This window comes from Poecilia latipinna, unplaced genomic scaffold (genome assembly GCF_001443285.1).
Source record: "Poecilia latipinna isolate Pla-1442-1.1 unplaced genomic scaffold, P_latipinna-1.0 Scaffold873, whole genome shotgun sequence".
In the NCBI taxonomy this organism is placed as follows: domain Eukaryota; kingdom Metazoa; phylum Chordata; class Actinopteri; order Cyprinodontiformes; family Poeciliidae; genus Poecilia; species Poecilia latipinna.
In genome coordinates this window covers 110,755-131,717 of record NW_015113489.1, presented here as the reverse complement: position 1 = coordinate 131,717, position 20,963 = coordinate 110,755, and the positions used below count along the sequence as shown (strand labels likewise).

The 20,963-nt window shown below is 41.0% G+C and overlaps 2 protein-coding genes across 7 annotated transcripts in view; both read right to left on the bottom strand.

Annotated features, from left to right (window-relative positions):
• LOC106957086 (protein Dok-7-like) overlaps positions 1 to 4,721 on the bottom strand; it is a 30,492-nt gene extending 25,771 nt beyond the window's left edge. For both annotated transcript variants that reach the window (XM_015048294.1, XM_015048296.1), the window contains exons 1-5: positions 3,998 to 4,721; positions 3,833 to 3,878; positions 3,074 to 3,156; positions 1,736 to 1,886; positions 384 to 584 (exon numbers count right to left, since the gene is read on the bottom strand). In XM_015048294.1, coding sequence (XP_014903780.1) covers positions 384 to 584; positions 1,736 to 1,886; positions 3,074 to 3,156; positions 3,833 to 3,878; positions 3,998 to 4,051 — 535 coding nt within the window. In that variant the 5' untranslated portion in view covers positions 4,052 to 4,721. The remainder of the gene's footprint in view (positions 1 to 383; positions 585 to 1,735; positions 1,887 to 3,073; positions 3,157 to 3,832; positions 3,879 to 3,997) is intronic.
• Positions 4,722 to 12,514: 7,793 nt separating this feature from the next.
• Positions 12,515 to 20,963, bottom strand: part of rgs12b (regulator of G protein signaling 12b) — a 62,399-nt gene continuing 53,950 nt past the window's right edge. For 3 of the 5 annotated variants that reach the window (XM_015048289.1, XM_015048290.1, XM_015048291.1), the window contains exons 10-19: positions 20,413 to 20,595; positions 20,073 to 20,223; positions 19,651 to 19,736; positions 17,524 to 17,727; positions 17,235 to 17,308; positions 17,015 to 17,141; positions 15,955 to 16,051; positions 15,807 to 15,868; positions 13,638 to 13,911; positions 12,515 to 13,338 (exon numbers count right to left, since the gene is read on the bottom strand). In XM_015048289.1, the coding sequence (XP_014903775.1) occupies positions 12,734 to 13,338; positions 13,638 to 13,911; positions 15,807 to 15,868; positions 15,955 to 16,051; positions 17,015 to 17,141; positions 17,235 to 17,308; positions 17,524 to 17,727; positions 19,651 to 19,736; positions 20,073 to 20,223; positions 20,413 to 20,595 (1,863 nt within the window). In that variant the 3' untranslated portion in view covers positions 12,515 to 12,733. The remainder of the gene's footprint in view (positions 13,339 to 13,637; positions 13,912 to 15,806; positions 15,869 to 15,954; positions 16,052 to 17,014; positions 17,142 to 17,234; positions 17,309 to 17,523; positions 17,728 to 19,650; positions 19,737 to 20,072; positions 20,224 to 20,412; positions 20,596 to 20,963) is intronic. The other 2 variants (XM_015048292.1, XM_015048293.1) reach the window with 2 other exon arrangements.

Genomic DNA, 20,963 nt, shown 5'->3' with positions numbered 1-20,963 from the left:
AAAATGTACAAACCCTAACCCTTACTGGTCCAATCACCGGAGCCCTAACTACAATATTCTCATCAGACTCCATCTCACAACTGTAGAGATGAGTCTTACTCAGTGGACCTTAAGGGAAGAGATTTCAATTCCTACTTTTGCTCACCATGCTTCCTTTTCTCTGTCTTGTTTAACAAATTTTTACCAAAGTTTTGAAATGAGTTTTAGTTCAACCAAGCATAAAAAAAGAACTTATGTTGTTCTGAGAAACACTGAGTGGCTTGCACGTTTAAATCAAACAAATTCCTCTCGGTAACCAGGTTTTAAACCTACATTGCCAGTCTTTTTGACTCACAGCCTCTACAGATTAGCAATAAAACGCCTCCCAGTTAGTATTTACTCACAGAATCCACAGCGAGTCCCTCCCTCAAACACAAAGCCGTGCGGCACGGCACCGTATCGACGCAGCGCCGACAGCTTCCAGTGACCAATCACCACCGGCGGCAGGCCTTTGCTGAGGACCAGCAGGTTGTTGCACAGATGAAGGGAGGCGGGCCCACTTTCCAGTTTGGTGCCTGGTTCCACACTGACAAAGAACCTGTGCGCTGAAGAGACAGAAGAGCATTTATATGTTGAAAAGCCCAACCCTAAGCTGCTTTTTATTCTCATTAAGTCATAATGGCTGCTGGGTAACTGAAGTCATTAATCACAAAGAACAGGAGCCACACAATAACCGAGGTGGAGCTAAAGACAGATCCCAAAGTTTGAATGTGAAGAAGTGATGGTGATGATTCAGCAGGTCTCTGGGCTCCTCTGGCCTCAGTTTGTCACAGGTCTGTTTATTCATCTGTTTCATGAAATGTTCTCAGACTTTTTGAAGAGAAGACGTTGTACTACGTTTAACACAAACACACACTCAAATGCATCCATGTTCTCAAAGGCCCCTTCATTAGGTACACCTTGCTAGGACTAGGTTCGTTCCACCCTAGGCGTAGATTGAACAAGGTGTCTGGAGATCTTGGTCCAGTCATAGTCTCTGATTTTATCTGGTGATTGTGGAGATCATTAGAACTTGATGTCATGTTCAAGAAGCCACTTTGAGATTATTTGACAAGGGTCAGGACTTTAATGCGTCAATTTCCATTAATTAATTACAGAAATTTCAACACATAAAAATTTTTAATGCAATTAATCACAATTTAAAAAAATAAAAAATTAACATAAAAGAGTTCCGTCTGGAATCTTTGCATTGACGCCTTTGTGGTACGTCCATAAATCTGACGCACGAGCAGCATCTGCAAACAAAAGCGACGGACAGCAAATGTGCTTCTCTTGGTCCACTAGGGGTTTATTTTTGCTTCAAAAATCAAACTGCTGGGATGCTGGAAAAGACACGAGAGGCTTTCCTGACAGCAAACAGCAGTGAAAGAAAAACCTCACGTGGATCCGGCACATTTTCTCCCTTAGACGTATCTGCTTCACCCTCAATAAATGAATGACTCGGTGTTCTTCCATTTTTGTATGCTTTTCAATCCTCTTCTATCAAGTTTTAAAAATATATATATATATTATTTTAAACACAGCATCTGAGATTGATTTTTCTTCACAAGAAACAATATATGATATACTTGCAACTTAATGTGGTCTTCTGTATCATTTACAATCTTGCTAATTTTCACCCTGAAAGCAACAAATTCTTAATTTCCTAGAGTAACGAGGCAGGACTGTGTTTTTGGCATGAGGCCAAGCCACTGACCTTCCCCCAGGCTGTAGCGGATCCGAGCATCCCAGGTCAGCAGGGCGTCTCTGTTCTTAAAACCCAGGATGAGGGTTCTTGCCAGGCAGAGGATGGACAGAGTGTAGGGCACGCCGTCATACCCGGTTCCTGGTTCCACACCACAAATCCCCTGAAAGAAGAAGAGAATGACACTAACACTGCAGACCAGATAACACACAACGTCCCCTGATCTGAATTCGTTTTGGTTGGCTGATGAATCTTTTGAAGTCACAATAAATTAGTGTGAATTCTGTAGTTTCCCCCCTCCCCCCCCTTTACTACTCCTGCATACTTTCTGCTATTTTAACCATTCGACTTTTCCTACATTCTGCTCATTTAGGACATTCCAGCAGTGGCTTTTGGTACTGACCTCTTCTACATTTTATGAAATATTCAGTATTTCGTGATCTCCTTGGGCTCCACTGAAATGAGTGGAACCCCCGATAAGTTCAGAAAAATTCTGCTAGAGAGATTTTACTATAACTTAGAGCGTAACTTACTTTCAGCTAGCACCACAATTCAAACATTTAAATGTAATCGTGTCTTTAAACTACTTCTGTTCATTTCACCTTTTTCATATCTTTTACAGATTTCATGAAATCCATCAAGTTTTTGCTCGCAATATGCTCGGAAAAACCCCCCAAAAAAACATGAGTTCTTCTGGTCGCTAAGCTACACTGACCCACTACCTGTGAGGGTTCCCAATCCTAATTCAAATCCTCCTTCTAACATTTTATTTGCAAAAGAAAAAAAATGAAAATACTGTGTTTTGTTGGTTGGTCTATGTGATGAGTTATTTTTATTATTTTTTTTTTTTAGATTTGAGGGTGTGAATACTTTTCCAAGGGTGTGTAAATGAGCAAGAACTCAGTCTGAAGGAACCGGAGCTCATCTGTGACACCCAGGTTCAATAAATTTACAGATATTAGTCTGTAGACTTAGAATGAAAGCCGATGCCGCTTGTGATCTGGAATCCACTTGTTCCACAAATCTTGTGGCGTTTCTGTATATATACTTTCTGCTTTCAACAGGTAGAACTTTATTTGAAACATTTATGTGGGTTCAGTTTATGCAGCACCTTACTCCTCCTTCATATATTTCTGCTCAGTTCGGGATAGGGTTAGAGTGAACCTAACCCTACCCCTGCTTCGTATAAGCCTTCTGTGAGGTACAGTTTCATTTTTATTCAATCTGAAGACTGAACTCATGTTTTTTGAGGCAGAAAACATGCTGCGTATGAAATGCTAAAAAAGAGCTGAAGGAAATGTTGGACCAGAGATCCGATGGATACAAGCTTTGATCCGCTGCTGAACATACCTCCAGTGTTACATTCAGCCTCTCCTTGTGTCCGATGTTCTTCCCTTTCTTCTTCTCCTTGCACACAAGTAAAGTCAAGCAATCTAAGGGAAACACAGATATATATATATATATATATATATATATATATATTTTTTTTTTTTGCATTTACTGTGTGATAATTGGGTTTGTTGAGAGCTACCCAATGTCCCCATGTCTATCCACGGCACATCTGTTATAAGAAACCCCCCAAAAAACAACAAACTGATCCACTCGCTGATCCGAAAATAAAAGTTGAGCTCCGAGTACGCTCACATGGTGCAATGTGCACTTAGGGCACAGCAGAGGAGCTCAGATTATTCCCACTACTCTTGCCAGTTTCTTCAAGGACACAGGCAGGGCTGCGCGTATCTGTGCTGAAACATTTGCAGCCTGTCATAGCATCTCAAATTATTCTCAACTCAAAAGAATGCAATTTACAGTAGAGCACTACCCAAGTCTTTTAGCAACGCTTCTATAAGCCAGCTTGTCGTTTAATATCTGATTCCATCACTGAGGAGCACATTTTATTTGAAACCAAAAATGAATTCTGCTCGTTTTCTTGTACGGGTTTAGCTCAAACAACATCCTCATGTGTTAAACCCTGCGGCATGCAGCCAACAGACAACTGGCAAGTTGTGCTTAATTTAACAGCAGAAAAATGTTTTGAGGTCGGTGCTGGGTGAAGAAGATGGGAAGATCTGTGTTTGTGATGCATAAGTAGAAGGTGTGAACTCCTACCTGCGACCGGGGAGGGCTTCTGGAGAACAACCCAACGAGTCTTCCACTGTGGAGAAGTTTAAGACACAATAAGTCACACAACATTGTCCTCTGGTGGGCAGCGAGGAAGCAGAGCATATTTCTAAACAAACAAAAGAAAAAGATAAGAAAAGCTGTAGAATTAACCTTTTTTCCATCTCTAAACTTGACTTGTCCCTCTGCGACAACTGTATCCGTCATCTTCTGTCATGGTTTCTAGCAGCTGTGTGTGTATGTGTGTGAGTGTGTGTGTGCAAGAGAGAGTGAGGAAGAGAAGGGGCAACTTTTCAAAATAGCCTTTACAGCCCAGGGTCCAGACAGCAGACACTTTCCCTCCCTCTCACTAAGACCCCGGGGCGGGGGGAGCCACCAGCCCACTGCCAACTTAGTACAGTTGTCCACCCGCTTCGAGTGCTTATTGTCTGCAATGTAGCTAATTTGATTAAAAGCGCATAACTTGCGCACCATTCACTTAAACTCCTGCAGCATTTTCTCAGCCGGGTGTTAGACGGGGATTCGCGTCGGCTCAGCGCTGATCTTCTTAGCCTCGGCTCTGTCTGTGTGAATGAAGGTTAACTTGTGAAAAGCCGGCAGACGACACAGAGATAACCAGGTAAATCGCCAGAACATTTAGTGAAATGTTTTGTTAAAATAACCATTCGCTTGGCCGGCCGCTTCTGCACTTCGTATTTATTTGTCAAGTGATAAAAAATAAAAACAGCATGGCCTCGCTGCAAAGCATTGTCCCTTTCGCAGCTCTTGGCCGAGCCTTAAATGAGAAAAGAAACGAGAATACATGCAGTGAATAAGGGCACTGAAAATGTCCCATCTCATTTATGTTTTTGGGTCACTCAGCAAAAATGGTTTGTAAAAAATATTTTTATTAAGACAGAATTCTACACTTAAATGTTTGTTTGCCTTAGGTGTGGAAAAAAAAATGCATAATAAAAGATATTTTAGAAATATTTTTACACAAAGTGTCTCTAGACTTGTACAGATGTCTCTTTTTAGCGATGTTTAAGGTTACCCAGTCGTCAGTTTTAATTCAACCTTGTAAAGTATGTTGAAATTTTTGTTGTTTTTAGCCAAGTCAGAAGATTTTCTGTTGCAAGTCATTTTAAGTGAGATTTATTTCAAGTGATTTAGGAAGTGACACAACCGGAAAGTGCAGCGTCCCTGTCGTTTACTTATGCGAGCTCTTGGTGACTTGATTAAAAACCCCCAAGGTCATTTTTACTCTATTTTTTCAAAAAGTATCCATATTTTTACATTTATTTTAAAAACCAATATATATCTTACCCTATCAGTAACATAAGGGAAGGAGATAGCTGATGCCAAAACTCAGTTAATTGGCTCAATTAAAATCATCATCATATTAAACCATGTTGGGGTTTTGTTGCTATTATTTAAAAAGACATCACCTTAGTATGCAGCAAAAGCTAACTTCAGTTAGCATAACAGCTAAACAAACTTCAGCTAGCTTACAGCTGGTTCTTGGTGGCTGGTTTAATTTCTCAGTTATTTTCTTTTTGCAATTTGGCTCTAAAAATAAATAAGACAACGTACCATATTTTTGGTATAATATTACCAAAAAGATTTTAACCAATTACCAGACTAACATATAATTTCTTAAAGAGTTACTTTAGAAGGCCAACTCTTTTAATGGTGGACTAACTAATAATAAACAAGATGTTTTCTGTGTTTAAACTGCAAACTACACTGATACTCTAAGCAACATAGTAGACATAGCTTATACAATAAACATACGATGCTATAAGCTCTAGATCAAATGTGAAACCTCATGAGGAAAACCAGGTCTCATGTAATGGTACTCGGTTAAAAACAACGATTTAATGTTTCGTTGCTTAAATCACATTTAAGTCAAAGTTTTTTTGTTTTTTTTTTAAACAATTTGCTTCATTTTTCAGATCCAGTTACCAAATAAATTCTTCATAATATCAAGTTGAAGGGAAGCATCTTCTAAAAAGATGACTACATGCTAATTCTGCAGTTGTCTGATTAAGTATGTTTCTTTAAAGTTCTGTAGAGGAAAGTGTTACAAGGTAAAGCTTTGTAAAAAAAAAAAAAAAAAAAAAAAATTCAGTATTTCAGTTAAAATTTATTTCCACCTCCGAGCAATAACTTTGACCATATAAGGAGGTGGAGCAAAGGTTTTGATTAATCTCTTCCTGTCGTCAGCTAATAGCAGCTTTCAGTGGGGAGTCTGCAACCAGCTGCACAGTTGTTTTTTGCTGAGCTCTCTGCTCCAGCTTTAAATCAAGGCGCTACATCAGCTGTCAGTGAGTCAACCCATCAGTGTCGTCGGAGTCACAGTCTGTGAGTCAGACCAACATCAGGGTCTTTAGACAAAAGTTGCTTTCAGTTTGCTGCGGTCTATCTGCCCTCTGCTGTAACCCTGGTCCAGCTGTTTCTTGGCTTTCACCATGGAGGGAAGATCTGAGGTCTGGTACACCGCTGACCTCATCCTGCTGCCACGACACTGCAGCTCCAGGGCAACGCCCTCCCACTTCCTGTCCAGCTCTGAAATGTGCTGCCCCCGCAAGTCTCGGGACCCGTTGCGAGTTTTCCTGAGGTCCTCCGACTTTGAGCCGCCTCCGATTTTGTCCACGTCCAAGGCTTGTTTTGGGGCCGTGTGATTGTAGCGGGACGACGGCGACTTGGATTTGCGACGAGAGCGAAGAGGGGGACGTGGAGGAGGCGAAGGCGGGGAGGAAGGGATGGGGTTCAAAGACGCTGTCCGTCTGCTTGTCGTTTTCAACCCACCTCCACCTCCACCACCGCCCTTCTCCCTCCCTCTCCACCCAGCTCTGTCTTTACCTGAGGATGAAGAGGACGCTTTAAATACACACAAACAGGGAAGAGAGAGGCCACTGCAAACACGAGCAAACATCAGAGAGAAACACACAGCTCGCCGGATCTTTAGGTGAGATATTAAAGTCAAATATGTCCATAAATATCAAGCCTTTAGCCAAGTGTTAAAACGCCAGGGATACAGTAAAAGACAAATACACACACGCACACACACAACCAGACCACAAAAAGAGAGCTGGAAGGCAGTAAGAAACTAATTGGACATGACAGATATTCCCATGCTGGTTCTTGGCTCCACTATCAAGGGACAGACAGTGCGATAGTGCTTGTTAGTGTTTATCTCTGTACAGACTGCTGCCATCTACTGGCGGATAGAGTGAGGCTTAATAAACTCATTGTTTTCTCAATTTTTGTGGTTTGCAAAAATTTTCTTTAAGTTTTACAACTGGAAAACGTATGATATATAGCACTTTTTTATTTAATAACTTAATTTGAGGTGTTTTATAGGGATATTTCTGTAATATTATGTAGATCCCACTGACGTACTACAGCCAAATGGGGTGAACTGGCTCTAAATGCTGATCTCGACCCTTTGAAGGGGATTGTGTGTCCTAACTTTCATCTTCACTGGCTAGAAAATACATTTTTGTTGATATCTTTCGTTTAGTGAGTAAAACAATCTTAATTTATGTCGTTTGTGGCTGCAGTCTATTTTCCAGACATAAACCAAAATTAGAGATTGGTATCTGAACACCTGAAGAATAAAATATTTAATAGGATTTACATTTTTTCACATGACTCTGTCTCACTCTTGACATCTAATTTATTTATAATAAAACCAGTGCACAAACTGTTCAATAAGTGTTAGAATCATACTCTCAGGACATAAAATACAAAGTGTTTTTGATTTGTAAATTAATTAGTTGGAACCCAATAAGGCCGGTGGTATTTGTACAAAATGTTCTGCCGGAAGGTTCCAGCACATTCACCTTCGAAATGCTAAACCTGATTCATATCATAAAGGAGGAAACAAATTTCGATGTGCCCGTTCTGCTCAATTTTCAGAACTGGTTGAATGAAGTCAGTTGCAGCGGTTCTCACATGTTTGTCCTACGGGAAACAAAAAGAAACGATCAGCAATGGGGAATTATGCTAACGGAAAAAAGCAGCAGAATCAGGACATCATGTGATGCAAGTGATGCAAGCAGACGTGGACGGTCTCCTTCCATGGCCGCGAGCGTGTGTGTGTGTGTGTGTGTGGTGGGAAGCGGGAGCAAACTTTATGTCTGGTAGCCGACGACCAAAGGCTCGGGCATGACAACGGTTGCTACACCAGACACTGAGCAGAGAGGAAGCCCTGCATGGCTAATGACCCGGTCCTGAAAAGCTTTTGTGGCTGAAAGACAAAACTCAGACAAACACACAAGAGGCAAGAAAGACAGGAGAGGAATATCAAAGAGAGACAATGCTAAAGCGATGGAGAAAACGGTTAGCGGTCAAAGACTGCTGAAGAATTTAAACTCAAGAACCTGTAACGAGTTTTTAGATTGATAAAATAATGTTTATGGCCAGGCACAACTAAACAGTGGTAGTACTGCTGCTTTGCAGCAAGAGGGTCCCAGCCTGGGGTCTTTCTGCATGGGCTTGGCACGTTTTCCATGTGGAGGTATGGGCTCCCCCCAGGTTCTCCAGCTTCCTCCCACAGTCTAAAAACAAGACTGTTGTGTTAATTTGTCTCACTAATTTGCCCTTTGGTATGAGTGTGTGCAGACATGGTTGTGTGTTCCTGTGTTTCACGTCTTGGTGTTGTCATGGACAGGCAACCTGTGAAGAGCGTACCAAAAGAGATAGAAATATAAAAATCTGTGTGAAAAAAAAAATATATATATATATATATTTAAGATATACTGTGCGCTTTATTTTGGTTTCCCTCTTAACAGTAGCAATAATTAACCATCATAACCTTTATTTGTTAAAATTAACTCAACATTTTAGGGCCAAACACAAAGAACTTAGCTTTCACCTCTTTTTAATGACCCTGCTTTATATAACCAAAAGGTTTTAATGATATAAATAAAAGCAATAAAGCAATTTAATCCATATTAAAGATATGCTGTTGATTTCTACTGCAGGTAGCCTGTAAAAATAACTTCTTCCTCACATCTTTTTGTAATGAGTGCAGATTGCAGGGTTACAGGTGATTTGGCCTCATGTTTCTGAGTTATAAATATGACAAACTTAAAACAAACATGGATTATGTTTTGCTGCGACAGACTGGCGACCTGTCCAGGATGTACCCCGCCTCTCGCCCGGAACGTTAGCTGGAGATAGGCACCAGCACCCCTCCCGACCCCACTGAGGGACAAGGGTGTTCAGAAAATGGATGGATGGATGGATGGATGGATTATGTTTTGACCTTGTACATTTCAGCAACCTCTGAAAGCCCCTGTGTTGTTATACCAACCATAATGACGGAGGTTCGTTACTCTGTCCCCCATCTGATGAATGGAAAGTCGAAGCTACTCATCTGCACTAAAATCGAGACCGATTTCTCTCCATGCTTCACAGTTACGATGTTGTTCTTGTCCTGAAATGCTGTATCTGGTTTACACCAAACATTTCCTCTGTTCAGTTTTAGACTACTGTGAAGAGTGAAATTACGCAGTCTCTGCAGAGGAACACACTTTCATAGCAACATCAGCAAGGGCCTGCTGTACAAACTGTGATGATATTTTAGGTGACTTCTTTTAGCATCTTGCGGTCTGCTTTTAGGATCGGCTTGCTTAGACAGCCAGACTTGTACATGTTTTTCATGTAGACTTTTTTCCACATGGGGTCATGAGTGGTTTTGAATTATACAAAACCTCTTTGAATCCTTTAGCAGACCCAGAAGCTGCAACAATCGTCCTTCAAGATGCTAAGGCAGCTCATCAAATCTTTCTTTGGGATTGATTCTCATTCCAACGGTCAGGAGCACCAAACTAAATCTCAAGATTTAAACACAGTAAACTTCCTTCAAATTGCTAAATAATCTTAATTATGTGCACCATGTGTGTAATTGTACCCTTTTTTACTGAGAACTGAATATAATGGGAAAAGCTTGCTTTTTTGCTTTGAGTGACTTGAGCTTTTGTAGGAAATCAATAAAAAAAATTGTATCATTTCTTTTGAATAAACAAATTAATTCCAGACTATAAATCACCCCCTGCTTACTATCTATTTTTGTTAGTTTGTTTTGTAAACAGCTACGGAATAAAATTTCATACAGAGGAGGCACAGTGCTTAAAAGAAAAAGTGGGAACATATTCCTGAAAACCAGAAAAGGACAGAAGGTTGGTCACATGAGGATACAGAGAGAGTAAAACGTGGGAAACATTTATTTGAACTATTTACAGAGCGCAAAGTCAACTCAGCTGAACCGATTCCTAATGAGACAGCATGGCTGCAACACCATTTCAGAATGCAACATGGTGGTTTTCAGGGAACTATATACAAATTAATACTTTCAACCGGTGGTAACAATGAAAACAACATGATGCATAAATTAATGGATTTATACAGTAAAGTTAAAAAATTCAGACGAAATGAGTCCAGATAGAAGCTTGCATAAAACACAGCTCAAAGCTTTCTAATCTGAAAAAGAGATGGTCGATCAATAAGAAGAAAAAGAAAATCTGCTTGTTTACAGCCAGTGCACATTATTAAAAGTCACATGATCAATGAGCAAAATTGCACACGTAAGCACATGCGATACAGTCGAAATGCCTGAGGTAAGAGAACAATGATGGAAATGGCTTTAAAAACGCATGTACTGTATATAAAGGTAGTGAAGCCTCTGTCTTTACTGAGTCAGACCAGCCAGTTGTTACATTAAGTCAAAAACTATATGATCTCTTTAAAACTGTGGTACTATCTAAGAGTTTTTCAGATCCTTCCTGGTGTTTGGTTTCTAGTGGCTATTGAGTAGAGATGCACCGAGCCAGTGGTTGGTGACCAGGGTCAAGTTTAGGTTTGATCAGCTGGAAAAATAAATAATAAAATCTTGTTCCAATCAATCAATCTTGATGATATATTAGTGCTACCATTTTTCAGTGATATTAACTCTCCATAATATGGAAGTTGCTACTGAGTGTAGAAGACTCAAAGTTAGCCATGTTGAATTTCAGAGAGATGATTACCAAAACTCAAGGAAAATACATTTAAGAAGTGGCCTTTATTTGAAAGTAAGCCAACAGATAAGGGCTGAGGAAAGGGTGAAGAGACATGTGGCAAAGGTGCAGAGGATGGGACTCGAGCTCGGGGCAGCCGCATCGAGGTTAGTAGCCTCTGTACGCGGAGCACTCGCTCAAACCACTGCACCACGCACGCAACGCCCTAAGAAGATATTTGAGAGGGGAAAAAAAATTCTACAACATGTCGAGAAATCTTCGTGGTTCCAGACGCAAAAGAGCAAAAAAGAGAAACGCTTTCAGCAGATAAAAGGAAGGCTAAAGCGAAGTTACTCTGTTGTGTTCTTTAGAACTTACAATACAGGTTATTTTGGAAAATAGTAGACTTAAGCTACAGAGCTACTCTGGGGAATGAACTTGAAGACTGGGATTTTAACAATGCTCGCCATGCTAATGCTAATTTAAGATGCTAAAACAGGTTTTTGTTTTAAAGATAGCAAAATCCGATTTTACCCATCTCACATAGAGATGGTGATCTTTGTCAACGACATATACCAACAGTAATGTACATCAGCAATATACATTAGAAGTAATGTATCAGTGGTCTCCAGTGCCTAATAAGGACTGCTCTGTGCAGAAAGTGTAGAGTAAAACATTATCAATGTCAGTTTTAAGTAGCAACTCTTAAAGAGAATTTGGAATTGGATACAATCACATCGGCAGGTCAAAGTTTTAAAAAAACCGGAGGATTGGAAACTAGCCCCAACATTTGTATCAATGCATCTCTATGACCGAAGTAATGATTTTCTAAAACTATGGCTGCTTAGTCACGTATAGAATGAAACAGACATGAGAAGTTAATGTAAAGAAGAGTAACGGAAAAAAAAAAAAAAATTACACTCTGACAAATAAAGTCTTGTTTACAATTGGCTAAAGTGCATTGTTAAGATTCTGTACATTTAGGGACTGGAGGAGTGAATTCGGCACAGGTTCATACCAAGCTCACCCTCAGTCTTATGTCTCAAAGCAAACATAATCCACAGCAAGTCTGTTGAAAAAGTCCACACAGATACACACCACACAAGGAAATCCCAGGGGAACAATTTGTCCATGCTCAATGCATCCATTTTCCTCTCTTTGTATTTTTGACACATTTCATTATTCTAAAAGTGGATTGCTGGCCACAAAGTAGTGCACACCTAAGCCTGTCGCAATAAGTAATTATTATGATAAATCCGTTCGGATGATTTGCGCTTCTTGAAGGACAGTTTTGTTTACAGAGATTTTCATAATCCATTTTATTTATGGTTTTATGTTGTTTGAGGTTTTTATCAATTTAAAAAAAATTGTTTTAGATTGTTGTGTTTTATTTTGAGTATTAAAAACATCTTCCAGTTCCAGTGTAAAAAGTTCCATAAAAAAAAACAAAAAACAAAAAAAATGTTCATTTTAAGAAAGGCAAACTGGAATTATTATTATTAGTTGCATCTAAACAACAATATTATCGTTTATCGCAATAATTTCTTGGACAATTTATCGTCCAAACAAAATTTGTTATTGTGACAGGCCTTTGAACACCTCACATTAGCAGACTCACTGATGTCTAAATAAAATCTAATCTCTACTGTTTGCAATGAAGCCCTATGATCCTGATCTTTCACACTTGTTGTGTGTATTTTTAGACAGTCCTGGAATAAAACTTCTAATTAGCGTCTAAGAAACTGAAAACTATTTTAGTGGCAGGAAAGGAGGAGATTCAGATGCATTTTCTGCCACGTGTGAGTAGCGGCGACTGAAGTAACTTCAGACTGACTCCAGTGGGTCACCGGTCCCACTAACAGCCAGGTGAAGGGAGAGGAGCAGGTTCAGCGGTCTTAAGAGTTCACACCGGGGAGGTACCTGAGCAAGGCCGACCGTCCTGTGCTTCGTGTTGAGGCCGGGGGAGGGGTTTACTCGACAGGGAGGAGGGAGTGATGTAGTTGAGGCTGGGGCTGTTAATATCTCCTTCTCCCACAAGAGTTAAATCTGACAGGGCGTCCTCCTCCAGCATCTGGATCGACTCCCCCCTGGCCGAGTCCTGGAGGAGACCCTGCGCGCTGGGTCGGGTTGACTGGATGGGGGAGACGGTGGCTGGAAACGGAGGGGGCGGTCTGGTTTTTCTGCCACCTCCGCACTCTGCGCCCAGCGCCGAGTCCAAGCTCTGCGACTGATGGCTCGCACTGAGCAGGTACGAGCCACTGACCACGCCGCCCCTGTGGTTGCCGTTTCCCTTGTTGCCCCGGTGGCTGCTGCTGGGGAAGCCGCCGTTGTCGGTGTTACGGGAATTCGGGGTGGAGCAGATGGGCTCGGCGTTGAGGGGAGCAGGCGTCGTCGGGCTGGTTGGCGTGAGGCGCAGGAAGTCCGGCAGCTGAAGGTCGCTCTTGTTCAGCAGGCCTCGCTGGTCGTCGGCTCGGTTGCTCTGAGCTTTGGATATGAGGTCGAAGAACTCTGCAGCACGCACAGAGCGACGCGCACAAAAACAGAAATACATGAAAAAGGTTCCCACGCTTAATCGTGCACATCCAGAACATCTCAGAAAACTTGGTTTTGTAATGCAGAAGCATGCAGCGTAAGTATTAATCTTTTAGACACGTCAGGGCTATATTCGGTACAAGCAAAGATTGGACTGTGCTACATGTAGCTAGCTTTAAAGCATTGGGTGTTTGTGCAGTCCTGCAGGCAGCCCGAAGGGTTAGTGTGAACACAGCCACAGAAACAACAGAAAAGGGAGGTTGTTCAGATTTTACCTTCAGCTTCGTCTATATTAATCTTTTTCTGCTTTCTTTTCCCCGGAGCCTTATGCAGAGAGACAGAGTGGTTGGGTAGGGGCTGGCTGCTTGTGCCAGGGCCGGGCCCAGCCTTGCCATTTTCCCCATGAGGATGGGCTGAACCGCCTTTCCTTGTTGGCCTGTCGTCCCCCTGGGGGCCACACGAAGAGCGGAGTGGGGCATTAGAGCCCTGGTGAGTCACAGCGGTGCACGATTTGGAGGAAGCAATGACAACAGGTGGGAGCCAGTGGTGCTGATGGTGAAGAGGGTCATAAATTTTGACAATTTGACGGTGAGCGGGAGACACAAGTTTAACTGACTGGGGATGATTTTTGAGAATGTCACGGAAATGTTTATAAGAAATAAACATTTGACTTGCTCTATTTCAGAGACAGTGGAATATACACCACCTGGCCAAAAACAGCTTCCTATTCTTGCGTTGTTTATATTTTGAGAATCTGCTGTGGCATTGTTTTAGCTTCCAGAGCGTCTGACTCCAAAACAGACATGCGTCAAGAAATCGACTGCTGACCAGAAATTAGCCACTTTTCAGCTTGATTGGTCAAGACTGTCGAAGATCAGCTGGAAACTGCAAAACTGGAAACTTTTGGCTTATCAAAACTGCTACCAAGTCTTCCTGCTAGTGTTTCCAGAAAACTAAAAATGAGCTATGTTCAATATCCTTAAGCTCTGAATAACTAAAGTCAGATGAAGCACAGATGTAAGAAGCTGAAAGCAAACTATGTTCAGACACGGTGCAGTTCATTCAGACTGCAGGAGAGAGAGCATGACTTTCACCTGATAACAGGAATGCAGAACAAAAATGATCAATTCCTGCTCCTCTTGAAATGTACTTTTTTTTAAATCAATGTTTTCTCAATTAGTCTACAAAAATCACACCTTAGAGTTTCAGATCTTAATGTCAAACTACCTTCTTCTTTCGGATTTGACATTTTATATCTCTGTAACTAACTGATCTTTCTATCAAGATTTAAGCGGCAAATTATCTGTTGCTGATGTATGACATTTTTGAAATGCATACAAAGTATAAAAAAGCTGAGTCAAACCAATAAAATGTTACCCTAAAACCCTTTTTATTCTAAGTCATGGCCTTCCAGAAACACAGGTCAGGATTCATTGGTGTAGAATATATTTGACCTTTTTTGATTTCTTAGAGGGATAATTTTATGAAAATAGGAAATAAAACATATTAAACGCTGCAGGCCTCTTTCTATCAACATTTAAACACTACATACTCATGTTTCTAAATAATGCATTGGCTTGTCCTTTATCCAAATCTGTTTGCAGCGGTCTTGTAAGTTTGTTGTTTGCTTGATGCACACTGACAATTTGAGTTTTTGATTGTGAAAAACATATTTTTCAGGATGTGGAATTTGCTCGCAACAACATTCAACACTTGCTGCTAACTGAACATAGCAGCCTCTGCAGTCTTTTGCCAGATGAAGGATTTTTACCTGTTGGTTCAGCTAAACGCAGGTGCTGCCTTTCATTTTGGCCAGGCAGTGTATGGAAAATAAATTCAGTAAAAACGTGTCCTAGGATGCTCCACTGAGACAGCTACAATGGCCGCTTTGTGTGCTCGGCATCATCAACGTGAAAGGCTCACAGAGCAAAACGCCAGAGGGGCAAACTATCCACTACTTAAAGCTGCACTACTGCAACTAACAGTGAAGGGAAACAATCTGTTTCTCAAAACAGATCCTGGGATTTACTGAAGGTAATGAGGACAGTGAAAAGAAAGTCTCTACAGCGAACTACAAGCTCCTCCACCACCACTACGACACATTGCTGAAGATCCCGGCACCCAGCAAAAGTTGGCGTTGTTACAGGGGGGAAAAAAAGGAAAAACCAGAGAGGAAAGTTGATGATGCATCCAGCCACAGGCAGACCACATTAAAAGAACATTAGGGAACCTCAACAGAGTGATGCAGCTCCTTTTGCACCACAGCAAAACACACCTGTGAGCATGTTTAACACACAGCAAACAGACATGGGTGACTGAAGACAGCAGGAGGGACACTTAGTAGAGCGTGACATTATCAACCAGGCAGTGGAGACGTTCAGAGGGTTACAGAACATTCAGGAACGGGAAGAAAACTTGAAACGAAAGGACGGAGGAGAGCTCACTGTTGCTGACTGGTTCCTGCTCGCAGAGGCCGGAAGGTGACTCTGAGCTGCTTTGATTTTGTCTGTGTGAGGAAACAAAACTTCAATTCAATTACAAACCAGCAAACAGAAGAAGAATGGGTACGATGTGTGTCTGTGTTTTTTTCACCTTTTCCCATGGCGTTTTCTTCAGTGTCTAACACAACTCGCAAACCATCCAGGTTGGAAATAGGAAGCCCGAGATCTAAAGGTTCCGACTCGCCGCTCTGCATCACAGGAAGACATTTTAAAAGAGGTTTGTATTGGCTATTTAAAAAAATGAAAAACTGAGGCTTGCATGTGTCGTTATCCCTTGTGAGTTGTAGAACCAACTTTTGCTGCAATTTCAGCACAAGATGTATGACTGCACAAGCTTCTCACAACTAAAGACTAAAACATTTGTCCATTTTTTAAATGCAAAATGCCCAAGGTTAGGTCAAATTGCTTGGAAAGTTATTGTAAACATTACTTATTGGGTTTAGTATCGGTACACTGTAGCTCTGACTGTATGTTTGCTGTTATCCTGTGTGAAGGTAAACCTCTGGATGGCATATTTAGGATGATGTCCACTGTTATCCTTTCGCCACTCACAGCGTTTTGCATAAAGGTCAAAAATTCAGTGTTAATCTCAAACCACATTCTGGCAAATCTTTCTTGTCTCTTCTACATGTCTTGTTTCAAACTGGACATCTCTTGGGTTTCTTCTAGCAAAACTTCTATAAAGGTCAGATTTGTGGAGGATTCTCTCGATTCTTCCAATCCCGAGTTGTGAATCTCTATAGCTCCTCGAGAGTTATAATAGGTCTTCTTCTCTGAATGATCCACTCTCTGCACAGCTCACCAGTTTTGTTGAATGGCCATGTTTTGTTGGCCATTGCTATCCCTGACCTATCTGGAGTCTTACTTGGTCTCCATGATGCTGTTTGTTCATTAATATTCTCCAACAAACCTCTGGAACCTCCACAGAATACTTAACTTACACCACACACAGGGTTCCACTGGAGCTTTTTAATGGTGTTAGATTAAAGGGCAGTCAAACATAAATAAATGCTAAAAATCTCAATGAAACAGACTGAGATTTGTGTTTATTATTTTATAAAATGTGCATAAATTGAACAGGTATGAATATGTTTGAAAGGCACTGTAGATTACAGCATCTGCCTTCAGCCTAAGGAAAATACTGTACTTACTATACGTGCCACTAAGTCAGAGAGGTGCAGCCCATATTTGGCCACAACAGGCCTCAAGACCTCAGTGACTGGTTTAGTTGGCTTAGCCTTCAGACCCACAGAGCGGTTGATGGGGACCAAGTCAAGCCTGGCAGAGGAATACAAAGACAATAAATCATATTTTTGTGTGAGCCGTGGTCTGCAGTCCCATGTTCATCTCTACTGTTGACGTGTTTTGTACCTGAACAGAGTGCGTTTTTCTAATCTCAGGTCTCGGGAGCTGAGGGTCATACAGTCTTGGTCCAAAACAAGAGGCTGAGAAAAAAAAAAAGACAGGAAATAGTCATATATTGAGGTAGCTGCTCATTCCTATGATATAAATATGTATCAGAGTAATAAAAATAAAGTTAAAAAAAAGCAAAGTAAATAATTAGTTATTTATATGAATAAAATACAGAGAAATACAGCTGGAGGACACCAACTCAGATCTACTCATAATCACAAAAGCTCAGACACACACAGAGGTTTACCTTCTCTCCTCCGACAAGGAAAAGGTCTATTGCTGCCAGGTTGATGCAGAGTTTGTCACAAAGGCCCTGCAGCAGGTCTCTGATGGACATGCCGGGCCGAAGCGGCACCGGGCAACACGAGCCATCTGGCAAGCTAATGTTACACTGCCTCAAGGGGGCGCTGCCTCCTCCTCGTTCTGATACGGCGCCACGGGAAACGTCATGCTAGAAAAGGAAAGGAGGTTGATCTTATTTGGGTAATTTGTGCTTCATCATCTTCCTAACCTCCTGCTTGTGACTCAGAAATTAAATTTGACAAAAATATTTTTAAGGACATCAAAAGTGGTCCTGATGAAGAGAGAAACTGTAACAAGATTATACCAGTGTGTGCTGTTGATGAGCGTTTTCTACTAACGATGATCTCTGAATAGGTTATGAATAGGTCCAATCTCTCCTAAGATGGAGATTGGAGTACAAATAAATTAATATCTTACTTCACAAACAGAAATAACCAGATAAACCTATAATAAAAAGCACATCCACCAATAGATGAGAACAATATGTTAAAATCAAATTAAATGTAAACAGTTAATCATCATCAATGTAATCATCTTCTGACATCTTTATTCTCTCCTTCTGTCTTTGTTCAAAGACACAAACACAGAAATTTGAAGAAATAAACTAAGAATGCAGAAAATTTATATGAAATAATTTACTAATAAGGGTGTCCTGCAGAGGACAGTGAGGGGAACCGAGAAGGCCAGTTTCCCCGCTGTGCAGAATCTCAGAGCTGCGACAGGAACCAGGCTCTGGATCACATTAACCTTCTGAACCTCTGCTGCCAGACAAACGGTGCCAGGAGCAGAAGCAGACAGTTACACAACTTTCTGCCTCAAGCATTCAGAATGATGAGCTCCTGTTTTTGTTATTTATGATTAACATTTTTAAATTAATCAATTCTGACCGTATGTTTTATGAATCGCAGAGGAATATTGTCCCGTTCTGTTTAATGCTGTTCGGTATACGATGAAATGTCAACTGATTTGATGAAGGCAAAGAACGGAGAACGGGAAAACAGCGACACGATTTACTGGAGAACGCTAGTGAGTTTATGATTGCTGATGGAAGCCTCACAATAGGCAATAACATCATGCTAACATCACCCTCACTCCATGTTGGGTGAGGGTGTGTTCTGTTTGCCTTACATGCATCCTGCCACTTCTCTATGACTGTTTACCATCTGCTGCACAGATGGCCACAGAAACAAATTTTGTATCAAAATGTTACAGAAACTTGAGAAAATCGGTAAAAGTAGCAAAAGTAGAGATGCACCGATAGTTCTGCAGATGACCACAACTGGCTGATTTACAGTTTGACCTGCCGGTCAGAAACTCTCATTATTCAGAGAATGCACTGTAATCGACACTAAAGGCCATTTACATGTGAGAAGTTCTTACTGAGCAAATATAGAACTCAAAATTATGTATTTTTTTTTAGCATCAGCAGAGCATTCATAACGACGTTAGGTGAAACAGAGAGACACGAGAAACTATCTAAAGAGTACTTTCATGTGCGGACATTTTAGTCTGCATTTTGCTCGGTGTGCAAAAGAGTTAGAGTGCAAGATTTTGAGAGGATAACAAGAAGGCTGATATGACTACAGCAAAATCCCTCAATCTTATGCCTTTTCCTCTGTCACAGAACATGCTAGATTTAGGATCGCTGGCAGCCTTCTGGAAATTTCTGAGTTAAGGATCTATAGAGACCATTGGGAATACAGCGGTTTTGGTAATGCTAGTGATGCTAAATGAGCTAAACGCTAAAATAAGGAGCTAAACTTTATAATCATTTTGCCTTTGCTTTAAAATGTCAATAAAACCATGTTCCACAGTGACATGTGGTGTCACCTATTCTACTACTATAAAAATGTAATGCAGCTCATGCAGGGAAACTCAAAAAGTATACTTCCTAGTTCCTAACTAGAAATTAGAATATGTTAAAATCTGTATCAAAATTCACAAAAATCTGCCATTAAGTCTTCCTTTTAAAGGGAACACTGACATTAAAAGCTGCTTCATGCAAAAAGAAGCTTCCATGAACCAATTATTAGCAAACTGATTAGATCAAGATGACTCCCATCAGACTGACCTCATTCTTCCCCGAACCTGACGTCCCCAGTTCCAGACTGGCTCCTGAGGACAGCGAACCCTGGGACTCCCGACGACCGTTGGTGCCTGAAAATACACAAACAAGCAAAAAAAAAATTTGATGAGAAGCATCATGAGCAAACACATGCTGAGTGTAAGAGTGCCTCCTGACTAGATTCAAATTAAATGCTTCATCAGATAACATCTTAGCAGCACCGCAGATGCAAATTGGTTGTTTTTAGGAACAGAAAAAAAAAACACAAGTACAAAAAAACAGATTATTTATCCGTCATCAATCGAGCGTCTTAACACCAAGACTAAATTTTCTAATTTTCAATGCATGATCACTTTATCATTTCTTGTTTCGAAACAAACTCTCCAGCAGACAGAAGTTATGAAATGAAGAAAGGAAAATGGACTGACTGTAATTAAAATCAGCCAGCTCTCGCTTTTTGGGGCCTTTGCCAAAGCTCCTGTTTCGGGACCACGAGAAAAACATGCCCTTCCTCCGGTCTCCTGAGTCATCCCGACTGTCTTCGTTCAGAGACCGCCCTGATTTGGTCTTCTTGTCCTCCTGTAAGAAACACAGCGATGAGTGGAGGAGCCGATAGGCACACAAACAAATGTGGACACAATTTTTTGTTATTTAAAGCTGCAAACTTAAGCCGTTTCCACTCATAAACATGAACATCCAGGGTATTAATCCAAAAAGGCATGCTCTTTTTCCATTTGAGTCAAGACGCAAGGATTTCTGCTGGCTCACCTTCTTGGGAGTGGAGAGGTTGGAGCGGTCGGAGCCGGTGGTGCTGTGCTTTGACGTTGGGCTGCTGGGGATGTGATAGGGGTCAGGAAGCGGTCTACCCTCCACCTCAGCCAGCATGCACTCCTGGTACAGCCGAGACTTGAGGAATCGCGTGTAGCTGTCAAACTTCATCAGGTTAAAGATCTAATGGAGTCGGGAGGGAAAAGATTTAGGGAGGTTAGATTATAAAAAAATAAAAAAAAGGCAACGCAGACGATGATGAAAAAATGAGCAATCCATGAACATTAGAACAGGAAAGAAATATGTGCAAAAATCCAAAAAAAAACAAGAGGTGAGCAAAACTACTCAGACAATCTGTATGGTATTTTGAAGCGGAAAATGAAAAAAATAAAAGTGAAGTTAAACCAAATGATGAAACCTTTAAGCTGCTCTTGGAACGCGTTCTCTTGGAAAAAACAAAGCAAGCTTGACTTATGTCTAATCCCCATCTTTATGGGAAAAGTCTTTAAGATTTGCTGCTTCAGACTAACTTTATTTAGGAGGAGCTGGCC